Source organism: Python bivittatus, unplaced genomic scaffold, assembly GCF_059951505.1.
Source record: "Python bivittatus isolate LINGU-HERP-01145 unplaced genomic scaffold, Pbiv_v1 ctg000260_np1212, whole genome shotgun sequence".
In the NCBI taxonomy this organism is placed as follows: domain Eukaryota; kingdom Metazoa; phylum Chordata; class Lepidosauria; order Squamata; family Pythonidae; genus Python; species Python bivittatus.
Window position 1 is genome coordinate 581,760 of NW_028277055.1, and position 20,352 is coordinate 602,111.

At 41.8% G+C, this 20,352-nt stretch overlaps 1 protein-coding gene across 1 annotated transcript; it reads left to right on the forward strand.

Annotated features, from left to right (window-relative positions):
* Positions 1-17,935: 17,935 nt before the first annotated feature.
* On the forward strand, positions 17,936-19,302 carry LOC103061087 (gap junction beta-5 protein). The gene has a single exon (XM_007422298.3). The coding sequence runs from the start codon at positions 17,943-17,945 to the stop codon at positions 18,792-18,794; it is 852 nt and encodes a 283-aa protein (XP_007422360.1). The 5' UTR covers positions 17,936-17,942; the 3' UTR covers positions 18,795-19,302.
* Positions 19,303-20,352: the final 1,050 nt, after the last annotated feature.

Consider the following 20,352-nt stretch of genomic DNA (forward strand, 5'->3'; position numbering starts at 1 on the left):
GGTATCTACAGATTTACCAGATGCCAACTCTTTTGATCATGAATTGTGGTTGCTTGATCTGACCAACTGCGGCCCAGAGGCAGGCCATGAAAAAGGATGGCCTGCGAGGAATATTTTCAAAATTCCCATGGCATCGTGGGATATGTTAGGATTATACTATGCCTTATTTAAAAGGAGATCAATTGCTGCTTCTTTTCTTTCCTCTGCATATTTTCCAGTAATTGTAACCAAGTAGAAAACCCCCAGGCTATAGATGGTGAAATATATATTAAGAAATCAAGAAAAGAAAGGGATAAAGCTAATACTCCAAAGCAGCCTTGGATGAAAAGATCAGCAGAACATGACGGATTATATTGCTTATGCAAAGTGTGTGGAAAGATGAAAAGGGGAGGGAGAAGAATTCTTCTGATAAACATATGCCTACTAACGCAATTGTTTGGGGCTAAAGGGCACCATTTGCAATTGAAAGCATGTTCTCGTCACACTCACAAAGCGTCTGTTATATTGGGGGTGGCTGGTCCCCACACATTCACTGATCAGAAGGTGACCCTCTGAAGATATTTCCTCTCTCTCTGTCCTTCTCCAGCTCCTAAGAATGTTGTTTCCTTTCTTCATGACTATTGCCTTTTTTCTGGACACACAGGCCGATTTCCAAGAAAAGGACTGTGGTCACTCGCCATTTTATTCTCTAAGAATACCAGCAAAGCCAGGGTGGGTTTCAGAGGCATCCTTGGAAATAAATATGATGCTGGAGGTTCGTGCTTTGCTTTACCGAATGCCAGCTTCCCATTTAATTTCAGATTTTTAATTAAAAGCAGTTTTGGAAAAAAAAATAAAGTTAGGTGGGACAGAGAGCCTTGGGGGCTTGCAGAAACTCATAAATAGTTTAACAACCAGTATAAGGTTATTACATTCCCAAAGGGTCTTGGAGCAATAATCTAAAAGTCCCAATAAACAATAAAGCAAGATTTATTTTTCCTCGGAGAGTCAGTTTGGTGTAGTAGTTAAGGCATCGGGCTAGAAACCAGGAGACTGTGAGTTCTAGTCCTGCCTTAGGCACGAAGCTAGCTGGGTGACCTTGACCTGACTTTCTCCCAGCCCTTAGAAGGGGGCCAGGCACACCACTTCTGAAAAGCCTTGCCAAGAAAACTACAGGGACTTGTCTAGGCAGCCTCCGAGAATAGGACATGACTGAACAGATTAAAAAAAAATTCCTCTAACGATATCTGAAGAGCTCACCCATTCCAAAATGCAATTTAATGGTATTAGTTTTATTCTTGTGAAACTATACTTGCTAGGTTTGAACTGGTAAATAAGAAGCAGGGTAATAATTAAGGATATATATGCAATGGATGTAAAAAAGAGCTCCCATAACCCTGTTGGGACTGCCAACTGGACGTGTTAGAGCCCTTCCCCATACAGACCCCTTATAACAATGCATTTTTTTCTTGACTTGATTCTATTCATCCGTTAAGAGTTTCACCACCACCACCCCCCTTTTTTTTTTCCACCCATCCATTCATCCAGAAATTTTGGATTACTCTGAATGAGATGCCATATCTGAGGCACCTATCGTTCAAAGTCTCTCTTGATCCATTTGCAAGATCCACGCTATCCCTCAGGTTATGAGCAAATCAAATCAGTGTGTGAACACTGGTCTGTTGTAAACACTGAACTGCCTGCAGTGGAGTTCCTAAAGTTCACTCTTGATAGCCCTTTCATACATTTGCTGCATGACGCTACAGTCAAGTCATCAAGATATACTTTTGAACGGCATCCATGGGGGGGGGGTGCAGGGAGGGTGTCAAAATCAGCCAGATGGCAGACACAGTGTTACAAAGCGAGCTCCGCCTCTTTTGAACACCCCTTTTGCTGGTTTGGACCCAATCCTGTAGCTACCACTGGAGCAAGCCCACAACTCAAGGACGAATTGTATATTCTGAACCCCAACCCACGTAAAAAAAAAGAACAGGATTCTTAACTCTTTTTTCACCCTTTCCCTTGTGGGCAACAAGAAGCAGAACAGCTTTTTCAGCCTTCAGCTAAAAAATCCATTCTAGCGTTCGGAGTGCGCACAGTCCTAGCAAATAATATTTTATTTAATACTTCAGTAAACTAATAAATGATGTTACACTGAATGGCTTTTTAGGAGCATTTGATCTGCAGATTCTTAGTTCCAGATATCACTTAGCATCCATGTGTTGGATGAATGGAGGGATGAGAGAGAGAGAGAGATTGAGAGAGAGATTGAGAGAGAGAGAGAGAGAGAGATTCTACATCTGCCACCATTACTAGAGTTATTACACATGATTTAAAAAATCATAACCAATGATCTGGAAATGCAGTTTCACCACCGCTGTTGCTGTCAAGTCTTGAATATATTCAGAAGCAGACCTGTGGATCTTGTGAATTCTTCCAGCATTCCCAGTATGTAAAAAGGCTTTAATTATTTAGAAGCTCTTTACTTACTTCAGCCTCCAATTAACTTCTTACCTTTCTTGATAATCGTGTGACACCTTTGTAATATTCTTTGGCCAAAGCTAAAAAGTAGCCAGGGGGGTGGGAAGTTACTTGTTTTTGCAAAAGTCATTGGAGTATTAAAAGCATATTTCCTTTCAGGGATTTCTGGTGTTCCAGTTTTAGCCAGAAAAATCAACGCTGTTTTATAAATTGCATGGGCTGTCTTGGGGCGTCCAGTAAAGGTTAAGTATACAATCTGAATTAAACATCAGCGGCTTTCCATACGCACGGATGAATGTGTTGAACGGGGCTGGAGGAACAAGTTCCAACTTCTTCTGAGCCGCTGAGGAACAAACATATGGGAGGTGTCCGTGACTCAACTAGTGAGCAGAGAAATTCTCCTGGTTTTTTTTTTTTTCCCCTACCAATTCTCCTTTGGCTGGATGAAAGAGAATTTGCTTTAGAAATTATTTCACGGGAGGAGAGAATCTTGCAGATGAGTCCTGCTGGCTGGAGTGTGGAGTTCTTGCATTTATTTAATGATGACGTATCCATGACTCTCTCTCTCTCTATGCGTGTGTGTGTATGTGTGTGTATGAGAGAGAGAGAGAGAGAGAGAGAGATTGCCCTGACTTTTTAACCATATTCCTGGGGGTCTGCAGCCTTAGCTTCCCCCCACTTGTGTCAAATTGCAGTGAAAGATTGATGGAGCAGCTCTTCCCGTGTCAGCTTGCCTTCGAGCCAGGGATGGGGGAGAATCTCAAGGGGTTCTCCTTTTCATGCAAACCTGCTGCCTATCTCACCCGTTCCCAGCAAACCAACCCACGTGCAAAACTCCTTATTTATTTATTTATTTATTTATTTATTTATTTATTTGTTGGATTGTTTATTTATTCATTGATTTGGGTGTGCTGCAGCCCCTGAAGTGGAATGCTCCATTAAAAAAAAAAAAAAAAAAAGCTAAGAAAAATATAGATATGTTAAATAAAAAGGCATATAAATCAGAGTCTATTAAACCCAATCAAATGCAAAAATGCATTCCTTGAAAGAGAAATGTCTATTTTACTGGGAGGGCTCGGAGAGCCCATGTCCTGTTTTATAGCCCCCAGGGCTTCTCAGGTTTGTGCTCCACAATTGGCAATAAAAGGTCAGTTCTGGGAGATATACAGGGTGTACCAGAAGTCAGGTACAGTAACATTTTTCCTGGGGAAACAAAGAAAAGAAAGAAACATATTGTGATTGGCCTACGGGGCCAATATGTACAGGTCGCCCTTGCTTATCTAAAGTAATTAGGACTGGCAGCTCCATCGCTAAGCGATGTGATCGTGAAGCACAATGTCACATGACCACGCCAACTTCCAATGGCAGCTGCAGCAGTCCCCGTTGCCGTCGTTAAGCGAATCCCACCTGGTCGCAGCATCCCATGGCCACGTGATCACCATTTGCAGCCTCCTACCAGATAGTCTATTGTCCGATGGGAGGCTTTTTACAATGCCTAGTTCAATCAAGAATTTGCTGCGATCTGACGTCATGAAGACCATCCATCTAGATCAGTGTTGTCCAAACTTGGCCACTTTAAGATGAGTGGACTTCAACTCCCAGAATTCCCCAGCCAGCCATGGTTGGCCATCATAGGACACAGAATCCTGGACTGGATGATCTATTGGCCTGATCCAGTCTTGTGTTCTCATGAGACCCAGTCCTGGATACCTCCTACCGAGCCCCACCGAAACCTACTTACTCCTGTCCTCTCTAAGGTGGACCTTCCAAAATCAGAAGAGCAGAAAGGAGATGTATCAGGAGCATGTCAGAGGACATCATGGGCCCATATGGCTGCGGGATTATGCAAAGAGAAGTCAGGAATCATTGCAAGGGGTTAGAAGCTAAGAAACGATCTGTAATGCAAGGAGTGGGCAGAGCAGTGTCCAGATTCAGGAAGTCTGAAATGCAGAGTTGAAGAGCGGGATGCAGAGTTTGAAGAATAATGCTGTTCCAGCAGTGATTCACAGTCAACTGATCTCCTAAATTTGAGACTGACAGTATAGTAGTGTAGTCACACCCAATCTGCAAGTTCTTTGGCCATGAAATAGCCAGCACTTTAAGTCTCGCAGTGAAGCTGTTTTGACTGTAGGTGAAATTTGCATGTCTGACATAGCCTCTGAGGATAGATGGAGAAAGGGTTCAAAGGATCTGGTAGCAGACTCCTGGATTATGTCCATTGTTCAACGTATGCTAAGGAATCAGGGATCTTAATATTTCCAAACTGCCTGCTAATTTATAGCAGATGTACAGCTTCCTAATGTGGACCTCACATACGTACATTGAACATCCAAATCAATTCTTTATTACGGTCATAGGCCAGCAGAGCATTGAAACATCGTTTCAATGAAAGCAATTATATGAATGCAGGGCTGCCCATAAGGAATGGTCAAAAAAGTCAAGATGGAGGCTGCAGTGGGTGGAGCTTCAATCATACCATCACAGCTGCCATCTTGACATTTTTTTACCATGCCCTGCAGATACCCTTGTATTAATTTCATTAAAAGTGATGGTGTTGGAGGGTGGGAATGGATAGGAAAGAGGCCAGACATACACTGCTAGTGAAGATAGTGCTGCTTATCACTACACAAGAGTAGTGCAAAGTGTATGTACAAGATTTTATGCGTATAAGTCTTCATCTATACGTGTATCTATCTGTAGCGACCTAGCATAAATATGTATTCTAATCCCTACTTAACTTAATGCTTAGAACTTAAGTAAATGGCTTAATTTTCTACTACTTGGCTTAGAGTACAAACTGCTTCTACCTGATTTGGATTCTTTTATACTTCTTTCATTTGAAACCTACATGGAAGCTTGCAGGTGTTTTAAACTTTTTTTCCCCTTGTTCGGCAAGTGCCTACTTGCTTAAGCTGGGCAGCTGGCAGTCTGACCACCACACAGAAAAAGAAAAGGATCTTGATGATTGCATATAGTATTTTTCTACTTCAGGGCAGTTCATTCTTACACAGATGGGGAGGGGGGGAAACAATAGCATTGCCTTGCCTCCCACTCTGCTGCCCTGATGATAGGAAACCCAGCAGGGCTTCAGAACTTCTTGAGACACCCGTGTCAGGGTCCTCCACAGCTTAAAGCAGAATGGTTTCATGGTGCATTCTTTGAAAACATTCCTAATTTCCTGTCAATTAATAAATGGAGAATGGTAGACCTTAGCACAGTGTTGTCCAAACTTGGCCACTTTAAGATGAATGGACTTCAACTCCCAGAATTCCCCAGCCAGCCATGCTGGCTGGGGAATTCTGGGAGTTGAACTCCACTCATCTTAAAGTGGCCAAGTTTGGACAACACTGCCTTAGCAGAACCCATCCAGGGCCATTTGGCCATGCCATAAGAGATTCCATTTTGGCAGTAGGCCTGCAAAATGGTCATCAGGTCTAACGTGCAAGTGGTTTAAGGTGTGTTTTTGCTTCTATTTTGTCTCTACGTTAGGTTGCTTCTCACCCACACGGCTTGGGAGCTCAGTATATAAAGGAGATCAGGTTTTGATGGTACCTGTGGATGTGTTAGAACATAAGAAGAGAAGACTGTCTTTCAAGTTTGGCTTTCTCTCTTCTTCGGTGCCCCCCTCTACCTTCAAAGGTAAGGACACCTGGAGGATAGTCTTAGCTGGCAATCTGGACAGGATCATATTGAAGCAGGTGGTCCTTCAGACCTTATAACTCTGGGCTCTTTATGGCTTCATAAGTCAAACAATTTAAGCTCTTTAATCATGCCAACCAACCACCTGAATTACATCTTTGCTTGCCTGCTCTTTATCCTATTCTTGGTAACTATTGGCTGCCTTGGACTACCAATATCAATGAAAATTTGAGACATAATCAATGTTCCTTGGAGATGGAAATTAATCTTCACATGCCAGCTGGGTTGTAACCAAAAAAAGGTCAATTGAGGAACAAGTGGGAGGGATCAGTGGGGTTCAATCTAACGGTGATTATCTAAAAAAATAATTTCAGGGAGCCCAAAAGTCTACAAAAGCCCAGTGAGAACAAAGCTTGCTCCAATGACCTCTAGAAACCACCACCAGTTAGTAAAGAACAATCAAAGAGTTGTACATATTGGTGCAGCCAAATAATTAAATAAAGCAAGCAAGCTCAGGGGATAGAACAGTTTGCTTGAACCTCTTATTGTTCCTCTCATCTGTAAGGAAGGCATGTCTGTCAGCTGGAATACAAAACAGGGCACAAACATACCTGGCTGGAGATACAATTTTTTCCAGTCTGAATGTTGCACTTAGGCTTTGAATAACAAGTTAACGACCACATTCCTCAAAGTAGCAGGAGGACTAGGACAAAAGTTAAGTTTGCTTCCTTTTTATTGACATTAAGATTTAATTATCATGAACTATTCTCAGTATGATTATTGTATTTTCTATGGCCATAGAAATTAGGACCAGAAATAATGGGTGTAAGTTGCAGCTACTTAAGCTTTTGTTTAAATAAAGGGGAAAATGGCCTGATGGTACAATGGAGCAGTCTTTGAAATTAGGGGGTCTCCATCTCTGGAAGTTCTCAGAAGAGGCTGGAAGTCATCTCTCATGGATGGCTTAATTAGTTTTCCTGCACATTGGAGAGGGCTGGACTAGATGATCCTTGTGGTTGCTTCCAACTCTACAATTCTATGATTCTGTGATAGGTAGCTTACATGAAATTGGATCTCCCTTTATTTTCTTCTAAAACAACTATCCTGTGACATAGGTTGGGCTGAGAGAAAATGACTGGCCCCAAGTCACTGGGTGAGTTTCTACTACTAAGGCTGGCTTTGAACCTGCCTCTCCCCAGTCCTAGTCTGATCCCTCAACTGCCACACCGCGGCAGTTCTGTTTTCCCTGCAGTCAGGTGTTTAATAATGTCCCATTTCCCGTGTTAAAAATGGCATTTTCATAGCAACGTTTGGACGTCTCAGGGCTGCGAAAAATTTGGGAGGGCACATACAGTTCTGGGACCCCAGAGTGTGCACCTCTGGATTAGATGGTGGTGAAAAGAGAAGATATATTTGTGAAATCTTTTGAGGAGTCTAACAGGAGGAATTCCAAACATAAATAATCTACAGATGGAGAAAAGTTTGTTAGTAGCTGGCAGGGGTATATGTAGAAAATGGTCAAAAAAGCTAAAATCAAAGCAGCAATGGTGCAATCAAAACTCCACCCATTTTTATGTGTGTTACATAAATGGGAACAGCTTCAACCACACTATTGTGGCCACCATCTTGACTTTTTTGACCACAACCTGCAGATACTTCTGGTAGCATAAATGGCAGGGCAGTCGAGGTTGCAACAAATCCAAGAAGCCCTTCAATGATTCCATCTTCAGGAACTCACTAAGAAAAGGAGGCTGGAGGTTCCTATCCTGTTTTTCAAGATAACTCGTCCCTTATTCTTGCATCAAAACTCCTAACTGAAGTCTCCATGATTCCTGCTTCCCCTGCCCTGGGTATAATGCCCAGCAATGCTTGGAGGCCTCCCCAGTTAGCCATCTGGTCCTGCTCCAAAACACCATCACCAGTGCCTTTAATACCCAACTTCCCATCACAGAATTTGACACCCTACAATGCCCATCTTCCCCAGCCACCACAGCCGAGGTGGTGTAACACCTTGAGCACATAGGACTGGCATCATTGTTGAGAAATGCTGGTGAAATCACTTGGGCACACACGGAGCTCTGTATACTTTGCTGGTGTGTCTATTACTGAACTGGGAAAGCTCTGAGCTTCTACCAGCTACGGCAAAGCTAACAAGACGGGGTGTGCTAGGAAGCTGTCTTGAAATGCAACTCCACCCCTGGAATGTTCCTGCTGGGATATTCTTCCTCCTCCTCCTCCCTTTCCACCGCCCTGTTGTCGTCCTCCTCTTCACTCCACGAATGCCAAAAGGATCTCTGACGCTTTGATGGCCTTCCAGCCTGGAAAGGGGAATTTCAGTACAGCCGATGGAGGGATCAGGAAAAGGCCTGTGAAGAAGAGAAGGGTTCCCAGAACAAGTAAGTTCTTTTTTGCACTGCAGAGGAGAGAGGAACGAGAGTGTTTTGAATGACTGTGTGGCTAAAAAAGAAAGGTGCTGATGTTCTCCTGGCACTGAGACTGGTGTCTGAAAATATGGATATTGCTCATACGGGATGAAGCTTTTTAAAACTGATAGGTGCCCTTCTGGGAAAAGTTCTCCAGCCTGAATGGTGAATTTGATCCTTGAAATGAAGCGTGGCTGAAAAGAATCACTTGGCAGAAAGGCAAAAGTCTTAGCTTGCATTAGAAATCTGGGAAGCTATCTGCGGGTTTGAATGAATCTAGCAAAAACTTTGGAATATTTTTGGAGTTTCTGCAGTCTGGGACTGTTTTAGGAGGAAGGACGTGTTAGGCACCTCTTCTTAATTCTGGGGTAGCAGATCCCAGGGAAACTCTGAAGGCAAAGTGCAAGCTAAAAGCAACAATGGGTCTAGCCACCTTTGTGTTAATTAAAGTGAAGGCAATTTCAAGAGCGAGTCACAGGGTTTCAGAAGAGATCAAACAATAGATTTGATTTATAGCAGAAAGGTCGCACATTAAAATGGTCACACTATCCTTCTTTTCAACAGGACCCTTTAAGAATGAAGTTTAGACAGAAACTCTGGGTTGGATCCAGAAAATACACCCTATTAGAATCAGTAGCAACAAACTGATCATGGTTTCAGTTGCGCTGATTTCAGTGGGAACTCAAGTTCAGTCGAATTACATTTTGGTTGTGCTGGAATGCTGCAAATGAGATGAGATCAAGGTTGGACCCAGACTAAGGCAGTCAAAATTCAGCTGCCCTTGAAATCAGTGGGGCTTCAATCATGAGCAACTAGAGATATGATAGGCCTGAAGAATACTAAAGGCTTCTAAACTCTTTATTTGGACTTGAAATTTTACCTTGAGGATAAGTGGAATTCATCTCCACCACAATCCTCTGACATAGGGCATTTATCCTTCCAATGGGTCAATGGACCACTGAGTATCCATGCCTTTGTGGAGATGAATGGAAATCACATGTTCAGATTCCCTCACAACAACAGAATCCATGGAGGCATTATTTTCCACCACAGTTCACCAGTTAGAGGGGAAGACAATTAATTTATGACTGAGAAAAACATCTAGAAATAGGAAGCTTGTCAGCGTTCTCAGAAGGGGGACATGGGATTTGTAGTTTCTTCTATCTTTTTAATAGGGTGTAGCAGAGCAGGGTAAGTGGCTGCACATAACTGTCTTCTGCTGGGAAGAGATTTGCAGACTAACCTTTTTTTTTTTTGTACACATTAAAAATCAATCAAGAAGTTTACCAGATCAGACTCAGAGATGCACTTATTTTCTAAACTTTATGTACAGTAGTTTGTGTACATTAAACAGTTTTAAAGCCCAGCGTGCTTTCAACAATGTTATCCTCTTTGAAGTAGAGAGGTTATGTACTATTCTGGCTAGCCTATATGATATGATATGATATGATATGATATGAGATATGATATGATATGATATGATATGATATGATATGATATGATATGATATGATATGATATGATATGATATGATATGATATGATACGATACGATACGATATGATATGATATGATACGTTACGAGATATGATATGATATGATATGATATGATATGATATGATATGATATGATATGATATGATATGAAATGATACAATACTATATGCTGGGAATTGTAGTCCAGCACATTTGGAGGGCATCCTATTGGGGCAAGGCTGGTCTAGAAGTTACAGTATTTTGAACTTTATATAACAGAACAATTGTGTTTTAATTCATGACATAAGCAGAAGGGCAGCTCCTACATCGTTTGCTTTTAATTTTGCACACACACTGCATCTAAGTAAAATAACCTGCTAGAAAAGTCCAAAAGAGATGCTGTGTAGAGGTATCGGGCAACAACCCTGATCAGTGTGAGAAGAGGGGTCTTGCATATACATCTCTATGCCTGCATGTAAAACCTTGAAGGACTTCTCTCCTTGGTTACTGCTTGACTTATAACTGGGTAGAACTCATGTCACCCATATTATCTCCCCCAACCCCCTTGTGCACTGCAAATGTTTAAAAACAGCTACTACTAACCCACCATATATGGAGAAAAATGATAACCCAATGACATCACTTTTGTTTATAAGAAGAACCAGTTTCCAAAATGATGTACAGTTCTCAGGTCCAAGATATTAAAGAAGGTGTGGAGAGCAGTTCTTCTATCCAGGCCCTGATAACATCTAGCCCACCAGATGATTTAATTATCACTTTCTTCTGAGTGGTGTCAGTTCCAGTTGAGGAGGAATTGCCTGTGCCAACCCTTCCATTAGGCAGAGTGAGGCAACTGCCCCAGGTGATGGATCCTGTGGGTAAGTAACAGGACTTACCAGCTATTCCTCTTGAACTTGCTAGCCATTTCCTTTTGGCGAACTGAGCCATGAGGGCATATAGCCTGTCCTGAGCTCCCAAACTGGTATATCATCTTTGGGTATGATAAAAAAATGTGAATCTCTCCCTGAAGCTGAAATTAAAATTCTTCTCATTTTCTATTTGTGGAACAAGAGAATCTGTGCCATCTTGTTCTTTTCCATAGGCAGCAAATGTCTTGGACCAGCTCTGAGAGGGGGCTCGGGAAAAGATGCTTCTGTGAGCTCCTATCCCTAGTGAGTGCATCTTCTCTTCCTCCTCACCACTCTCACCACTACTCCTTTGCTCGTCCACTTCTGCTGGGCTCAATTCACCTTTCAAACCAGAAGGAAAGCAGGGGATAATGGTATTCCATTTCCTTATATCTCTTGCATTTTTTGCAGTGGGTGTAGGAACAGGAAAGGACATCATGAAGGAGAGAAGGAAGGAGGAAGATATCCAGAAGAAACAGGAGACTTTAAGTCTTGCAGGAGACCCTTTATAGAACTGTGGCCCTTAGCAGATGTCCAGTCTTTTCTGATACTGGACCTATTTCTAAAGTAATATTGGTCAGGCACTGTGCATTGAAGGTATAAGAGCCGTATGTGTCTGGTGAAGGAGAATGTGGTGGAAGGGCAGAGTATAAACTCTTTTTTCCCTCTTGTCCCCACCTTTAAGTCACTATCATCAAAAGCTGAAAGATAATGTAAGTCAGGAGCTCACCTGGCTTTTTTCATGGAGCAGAGCTGATTTCTCAAAACTCATGACTGATTGCCATGTTTATTTGACTGATGAGACAAAAGGTAGCTAAACAGGAACATGGCCCTTAAAACTCCATGCCAACTTCCTCCACCACCACTTCCCCAATCCTGGAGTTGTTTTTTCCCTGTTCTCCAGAGAACAGCTTCCTACAATTTCAGCATCTTGGTTAAACTAATATTGGACAGAGAAACGTGCCTGCACGTTTCTCTGTCAGTCCGTCATCAAGGTTGATGAAAGAGGATTTGCTTCTCAAATTTATTTCAGGGGAAAAGAACATTCCAATGAAGTTCTCACGAGTGGACTGAGGAGTCTTTCCACTTGTCACAGCAAAGTGAGCAAGGGATTGGTGTGACTGTTGTGTCCTTTTTTCTGCAACCCTCTCTCCATCTCTGTCAAGGTTGCTCCTTCCCTCTGAGTTTTTTCTCTGCCCTTCAGAGAAAAGAATTTGTCCTTTGTCTGAAGGACAGAGAACTTATCCAGTCAATTTCTCTACCCACAAATTTGGGGGTGAATTCTATCTAGTGCTAAAAGAAACCCTGAGTCAGCAAGCAAGAAAATCTCATCATTGACTGAATCACTGTCTACTCTCATACAAAAGCTAGCTGAATTTGAGGCCTACCAGTGTCATATAGACATCCTGAAAACTTCACAATAAGTTTCCACTGGGTGGGGCACCCCAGAAAAGAATACACATTGGTATCAACTGGCAGGTAGTTGAATGGAAAAGAAAAACAACCGCCAATGGAAGAATGCACATCTTAGGAATAACCTGATTTTATGTAAGTGCAGCATATATTTTCCTGGAACTGGGTGGTACCACATCCGTTTTGGCCATAAGAACTAATTTCCTCACTTCCTCTATGATGTGGCTCTTGCTGTGAGTCTGAGTTCTACTCATGCGTTGGAACCTCTTAGTATGCTTCAGATGGTTATGCTCCATATCCATCTGGAGCCAGGGCTGTAACAGTTAGTTGCCATTAAAAATAAAGGGTGAGGGATTTTCATGGATTTCTAAGAGTACCAGCTGTACTGTTCTGCACAATTACAGATGCTTTGCAAGATGTTAGGGCTGCACAGTGGATATGGCAATCGTCACCACATTTATAAACTCCATAATCACATCTAGCTGACGATTGTTGGGAAAAGTAGAGTGGATTATATGACCTGATTCAAAAGATGCTTGCCTCTTTGTCATTTCATTTAAACCCCCCCCCCCCAAAAAAAAGGTCTATAAGAAAAGCCTGATTAGATGTCCACAGGCAACCTAGCAGTAACATTGTTTTGATATAGAACATCCCTTCCCAACTTGATGCACTCCAGATATATTGGACTACAATTTCCATCATAACTACAAGGCCTTATGGTTGGGGGATCATGGAAGCAGGTATGTGTGGGTCAGTCTAAATCCAATTTGTACATAAGTAAGCCATGTATTTATTCATTCCATCAAATTTCTATATTTTTTAATAATGAGGCAACACCCACCTTTGTAATTATATGTAGCTTTTCATTACCTACATCTTTTGCAGGTTTCTCTGACAGATGCATGTCTGAATGCAATTTTTCCTAACAGACTATTTTTGTACACAGCTATGCCATATATATATGTGTATGCAATTCTTTCAAGTACATATCTTTTTTCTCCTACACAGTAACTCCAGATGGGTATTATTCTATTTGCAAGTTTCCCAAAGGGGTCATTGTTGCATGTCATTTTGGAAGAGAATGATATTTCAAAATGGGTACAATCACATGTGCTACATTACTTGCCCATTCATGCCACGATCAAGCCATTTGTCTGTTTCAAAGAGAAAGATCTTCTTACATAAATGTTCTGCAGCAGGACTAGCTGGTCCACTTTGGGGGGATAACTGCCCTGAATACCAACCAACATGATGGTTAGAGATATTGTGGGAATCATCCATCCAAAAGATTTGGAAGACACCAGATTCTTTCCAACTCTAGGCAACCGAACAATAGTTGAGAAGGCATCATGACTAGTAGTTTGGATGGCCTGTTTGATAAATCAAATGCTGAGACAGAGAGAGAGAGAGAGGGAGGAAGGGAGGAGAGAGATGAATGTTGAATCCTTCTTAGGTGCTTAAGACAGTTTAGCAGAGGGCCATCAGGAGGAAACCACATTCAGGCCAAATCCTCCTTCCATTTCCTCTCCCTTTTTAACTAACTTTAATGAGCAGGATTGCAAAATGAGAGAGCTTCCAATTGGCCTCCAATGCTGTCCAGGACCTGTAACGTTCATTTGTCCATCACAGGCCACAACCTCAGCTGCTACTTGGACCATGTTCTGCTGCTTTTGCTGCTTTTTGACTTCTGACTGTGGAAATGAAAGCTTCTTTTCCAAAATTAATTTCTTATTCTTACTACATTGTCTCTTGATTCAAGGAAGAGCAGGAAGCTATATGCAGAGAGGTATTTATTTATTGGAAAGACGCCTCACTTCTTTTGATTCATTCCCAGTAGGAAGGTTGAAATGGCAGAAGTTGGCAGGTTTGCTGATCTAAAGGGTCAGACATCGTGAGTCATCCTTCCCACCACATTGTTTTATTAGCTGCTGTGATTTAGATTCCTTTTTATTTATTTTTAAGTTAGTCCTTATATAAGCAAGTGATAGGTAATAATGAAGTGCAAAAAACCACCGGGATTTTTCTTTACCAGTTTTCATTCAACTGATGAAAGAGAATTACATTCTGAAATTTCTTTCCACACAGAAGAAAAATCCAATGAAAATCTTGTGGGTGGAATGTAAGGTGCACTTAAGTAGTCAAAAGTATATGCATGAATGTCCTGTTTTCAGTCTTTTGCAGTGAACAATCTCCCTGGCTTCCCACACTTAATTAAACCCCCCAAAGTAAACCTAATTAGGGAGTTACTTCCAGGGACTTTTCCTGACTGGAAATCTGAGGAGTCAAGAAAGCATCAAAGTGGTGGAAAGATCTGTAGTGAGAAAAACCACACCAGCAGTTTCACTCTCCACTATCGCTAACAAGGAAGTCAGCTCCAGCAAGAGAAATTTGGAAGAAATTCTCAAGCATCTTAAGGAAAAATATTAGAAAAAGGAGCTCTCTTTCAGAGAGATTTTGGCACAATATTCATTCATAATAGATGGAAGTTGATGGATAGTAGATGGAAATAGAAATCAGAGCTCCATTTGTAGAAAGAATAGTTCTGAGGTTATGCTAACAATGTGACTATGTGACATTCTCTCACAATTTCCTAAAACTACCTGCTAGCTAGGAATTATGGGAGTTATATACCAACCCATATACAGAGCACCAACTTAGGGAAGATTGCTTCAAAGGCCCATCTGAAAGACGAGATGTAAAAATGGCAAAATTGAGGACCCAACTAATTTGTGTACAGAGGTCCATTTGACTTTTTCCTGCCTTTTGAGATCTTTTCAAGACTGCAATTAGAAGAAAGCAAGTGAGTGGAAATAAGATATTGATGGGATCCCAGATTTCTATTTTCCATCTCAAATAAATCATTTCATACTACTTTTCCCCTGGTGGGAAAAGATGCCAACCAGGGTGCTGGGTAGGTGGACTTACTAATATTCTGTTGCCCTCATTGGTCATGTGGTTGCACAGGAAATATTCAGTTGGTTCATCTTCCTGTCTCTCACTCTTGAGGAGAAATTTTACAAGGTGTGCAGCTACTGCAGACATAACAGATTGGTTGGCATGGATTTTCTTCCAATACTGATAAGTGCCTGTCTGTTTGGAGGTTGTTTGAAGGCACCTTTTGACCACAGATATAGGCCCCTATGGTCAGGTTCTGACCAGTATCATTGCTGAAGGTACGTCAAAAATGAATGGAAATACCAAGTCTGTATAATTTAGGTGCGTGCTAAATAATATGTAAATATTAAGTCAGTGTGATGTATCTCCTCTTCCAGGAACTGGAAGACAGTACCTCGACTTGGAAAAGGATTTCTCCTTCTGGAGAAATTAGGGGAGCTCATCTACCCAATTTCTCCCCCATAGATTTGGTGGAGAATATCAGAGCCATTCCTGCCCAGCTGTAGAAATATCATAGCATGTTGAGTAATGGCATTACATATGGCGTAGAATCATAGAGTTGGAAGGGGCCAGCCAGACCATGGATTCCCACCCTCAGCACAGTGCCAGAATCCATACTGAAACATTCCCGCTAGGAGGCTGCTGAACACATCTAATGAAGGAGACCACACCATTCTCTGAGTCATTAGTTCCACTGTTTCACAGTTCTTAATGTTAGGAAGTCTCCAAGTGTTAGAACATTCCAGAGTTACATGCATTCCCCTAATAACAATAATAAAAAAAAACCCTCTCATGTTGGACTTATATTTACATTAAATGGAAAACATAATGTAACGTTTGCCCCAGTATCACAGACCTATTCTGAAGAAGCCCCTGGAATGCCACCAATGCCAAATAAGTCCCTCCTTCTGAAAGAAACTGTACTTCCCTGAAAAACAAGAAGACCCTTCCCTCTCTGCCAGGGAAACTCCAAGAATGTAAGCTTTGAGAAACAAAATTCTAAGATAGAAATTCCATCTCCTCCAGCGTAGCAATACCAGCCTTTTTAGTGTGTTGTCTGTGATGAATGAGTAAACCTTGGTTGGTTAGGTGGATTGAAGATGAAACACCTTGGCCTGGTTCCTGAAGACTTGGGCTGTTCTGGCAAATATTCATTTTGTTCAACCTTCTCAGTCTATTTGCCTTACTAGAAGAGGTCTTTAAGAGGAAAAGGGAGCTCCAACAGCAGTGTAATACTCTCCCAACCCTCATTAAGATGCCTACACTTGTCCCCCCTACATTTCAAAGCAAGTTTCTGATGAAGCTCATTTTCCCCAGGCTTCTAACATGCCTTTCTTTTGCTTCACTAACTGTAGACTTTTATCTTTGACCCCAGCTGGATGGTTCTTTGATGATTTCAGGGAGCACCAGTCCTTCCCCCAAATTGTGCAGGAAAGCCTTTCACTCCAGAATTCAAAATACTAGCCAGAGGAAACTAATCCAAGTCCTCCTTCTCAATGCTTAGGCACGTATAGATTTCAAAAAGTTGGATTTTTTTTCCTTTTTTTTAATAAGAAGGCTGCCCTTCCTGGTCAGACTCGGGCTAGGTCTGAGTTCAGGATGCCTTAGTGTTTTGCTTGCTTGTTTGCTTGGCTTGAAGATACAAGGAATTGCAAATAGGGCTAGTTAACAAAAGTGGTCAATGCTACTGCAGACTGGACTCAGCTCCAAAGGGAGGTTGAGCCCAGGTCATAAACAGGATGAGGCTTTCTAAACTTCCCCAGTTCCAAACTTATCCCAGTCAGTAGCTGTCAACCTTACAAGGTAGACCAGACAGGAAACTTGAGGAGCTAATTCTTTATTGTAAGGTTATGTTAAATGAATTTTGCAAGTATGAAAGTACATTTCTCCCCCCATCTCCTTTACAGCCCAAGAAACTAGGGAGGGTCCCTTTTGAGCCTCTTGCCCCATCCACATTCTTGCTGCAGGCTAAGCTGCCTTGTATCTGACTATTCCCTTGGCTTCATTTCATCATTCCCACATACCATTATAACAGCTGTACTAAATGATTCCATTTGTCAATGTCAACTATTTCTTAGGAATTTGTGTTGTGATATCAATATACACAAGTCATCATTTTGACATAAACTCAATTTGCTGAAGACACCTATGAAGAAGTACACATAAAGAAACAAAACTAGAGGAAGGTTATATTAGGTTAAAGTGAACTCAATAAATAGACACATTAAAATGGATTGACATGACAAACATTCTTTGAAGGAACTACAACAATGAAAAGACAAGTTCTTGAGGCTTGAACCTTCTCCAACCTAGTGCCTGGCTGATGTATTTTGCCTTGCAGTTTCCAGGGCTTTCACAGCATGGCCAATGGACCTCTGGGACTTCTAGTCCTCATATGAATGGTACTCAGCTGGAGAAGGCTAATCTATACACATTTTAAGTGGAAGAGAGTTCCAACAGTATAACTTCTTGTTTTATCTCATTTGAACTTTCAAGGTGGATGATCAAATCTGGTAGGTTTGGGTGAGAAAGACACCAGGCTTATCAAATAAAATGAGTGAAGAGGGGAATCACAGGCTGAACCCCACTTCCATGGGTATATATTATGGGAGTTGAAACCCAAGCCCTCTGGAGATCATGTGATTAAAGGAAACCAACTTAGTATCAATGATATCAGAAATTTCTAACTATGCTTTCTCTTTTCAGACTCTGCTAAAAGAAATTAGCAAACATGAACTGGTCGGGTTTGGAAGACCTTCTTGGTGGAGTGAACAAATACTCCACAGCGTTTGGGCGTATTTGGCTCTCGGTTGTCTTTATCTTCCGGCTCTTAGTCTACTTAGTGGCAGCAGAGAAAGTCTGGGGAGATGACCACAAGGACTTTGACTGCAACACTGAGCAGCCGGGTTGTCCCAATGTCTGCTATGACCTTTACTTTCCAATCTCTCACATCCGACTCTGGGCTCTGCAACTCATCCTCGTTACCTGCCCTTCCCTGTTGGTTGTTATGCATGTAGCGTATCGGGAAGCCAAACTGAAGAAACGTATACAGAAATTTGGAAATGACTTCAGACCACGTTATCCTCCAGGCAAGAAGCGTGGGGGCTTATGGTGGACATACCTCTTCAGTCTTCTCTTCAAAGCTTTGGTGGACATAGTGTTTCTGTTTCTCTTTTACCATGTGTACCCAAACTACAGGCTTCCTAATCTAGTCAAATGCTCCCTTTCACCTTGCCCCAACCACGTTGACTGCTACATAGCCAGGCCCACAGAGAAAAACATCTTCACTCTCTTCATGATTGTTACTGCCTGTGTTTGTGTCCTACTTAGCCTCATGGAAGCTTTCTATCTCATTGGGAAAAGATGTAAGGACAGCCTTCAGGACAGAAGTGAAAGTCACGGAACAGCCAGTGGGGAAGTACACTTCCTCAGAAGAGACAATTGCTCCCTGTCACCAAGTAAACAGGACACAAGTGAAGTAGATGGACAGATTTTTCATGGGGCAGATTATAAGCCAGTCACCTCACCTCTCATAAGCAGCTCCCAATGTGGGGAGCCTTCAAAAGTTGGGAAGCTGGAGTAACTACACATCCAAGGAGAATGAAGAGCTTGTCCATGATCCATATAGCTTCACTCCCATACCAACACTTTCTGCTAGGCTGGAAATGTGAGAAATGTGAGAAATGGTAGAACTTACTGGAGATTAGGAAAAGGAACATTCATCTAGCTTAATCTGTTCAAGTTTTAACAGCTACTGTATATTGCCATGTAAACTGCTCCTGGTTTATGTTCCAGCCCTGCAGCCATGCCCTTCTTTAGGGTGGTCCTTGACATTCCCCCTCCCATCTGTCTTTCTGATTTTTTTTTTATTCCAACAGTCACACTCAGCTCTCAGTTTTCTTCCCCATCCCGTAGGTTTTCCCCCAACTCCAAAACATTGCAGTTCTGCAAACCTTAGAATTCTACTGCCAGCTGATTCTTGGGCATGGTGTTGCTATTTCTTCTATCCAAGCTTAGCTCTTTCCAGAAGAGAGAGGGAGAGAGATCTTAAACTGCCATATCCATTGTTCTGACTCTTTCAATTGAATGCACCTAAATTACTTACCAACAACACTTTGTTCTTTGTTCATTTTCAAACCCAGTGTAATTTTTTTCTCACTATCAGGGAAGGTATTTGGTGAAACTGGTATTGAGATGTTTTTCCAAGGGAACTTGGAAACATAAAATAAAACTTAAGACATGATAGCTGAGGGAGGGAGGGAGGGAGGGTGGGAGGGAGGGAGGGAGGGAGGGAGGTTCACTGTGTGCTAACCCTGATGAAGTAGTGCAGTTCTTAGGTTGAAAAATGTGTTTTCATTTGCAGAAGCCAGGAATGGCAAAGAAGAAGGTGCATATGGTTTGGTGGTCTGCCACCATTACTGACATTGAGCTTGATGGTCTATGAGTTGTCAACAGTTAATCCAGGCACAAAACAATGCATATTTTTAATAATTGGAAATCAAATATTGGAATCTGATACCAATGAGATCACTTAACATGTAGCTCACTTTTCCCTTGATTTACTGGAAACAATTCCCCAAGATTTCATAGGAGTCTTCACCAACTGTATTTGGAGATCACAGGGATTAAACCTAAACATTATTGGCACAAAAAGCATGAACTTCAGCTCCTCACCTTCTTGCTGTTTTGCTTTCTGGCTTAGGAGAATGGTGCTTGGGCATGCAATAGAGCAAGAAATATCACCACAATCTACTACATCCTTGTGTAAGTTCCACACCTCAGTGCCAACTGATCATCTTTAAGTCCTGATTTTCTTGTTGATCGACAACTTAGCTCTCCTTCCAAGCTTCGCTGAAACTCTGCAAGCCATGGCAAACCCACCCCTCCTCTGCATTGACCTACTCCAGTAGTTAATTAAGTGCTATTGATGGGCTGATTGCTATTAATTATATGGCACACATTTTCTGATTCATTTCTCTACTTAAGATCTAATGATCTAATGGTATATTGAGAAACTGTAGATCACTGACCTAAATTCTTTCTTTCTCAATTACTAAATTGCCCAGGGAAAGTTCTGGATTACAGGTAGTCCCCGGGTTAAGAACGCCCAGTTTACAGATGACCCATAGTTAAGGACAGAG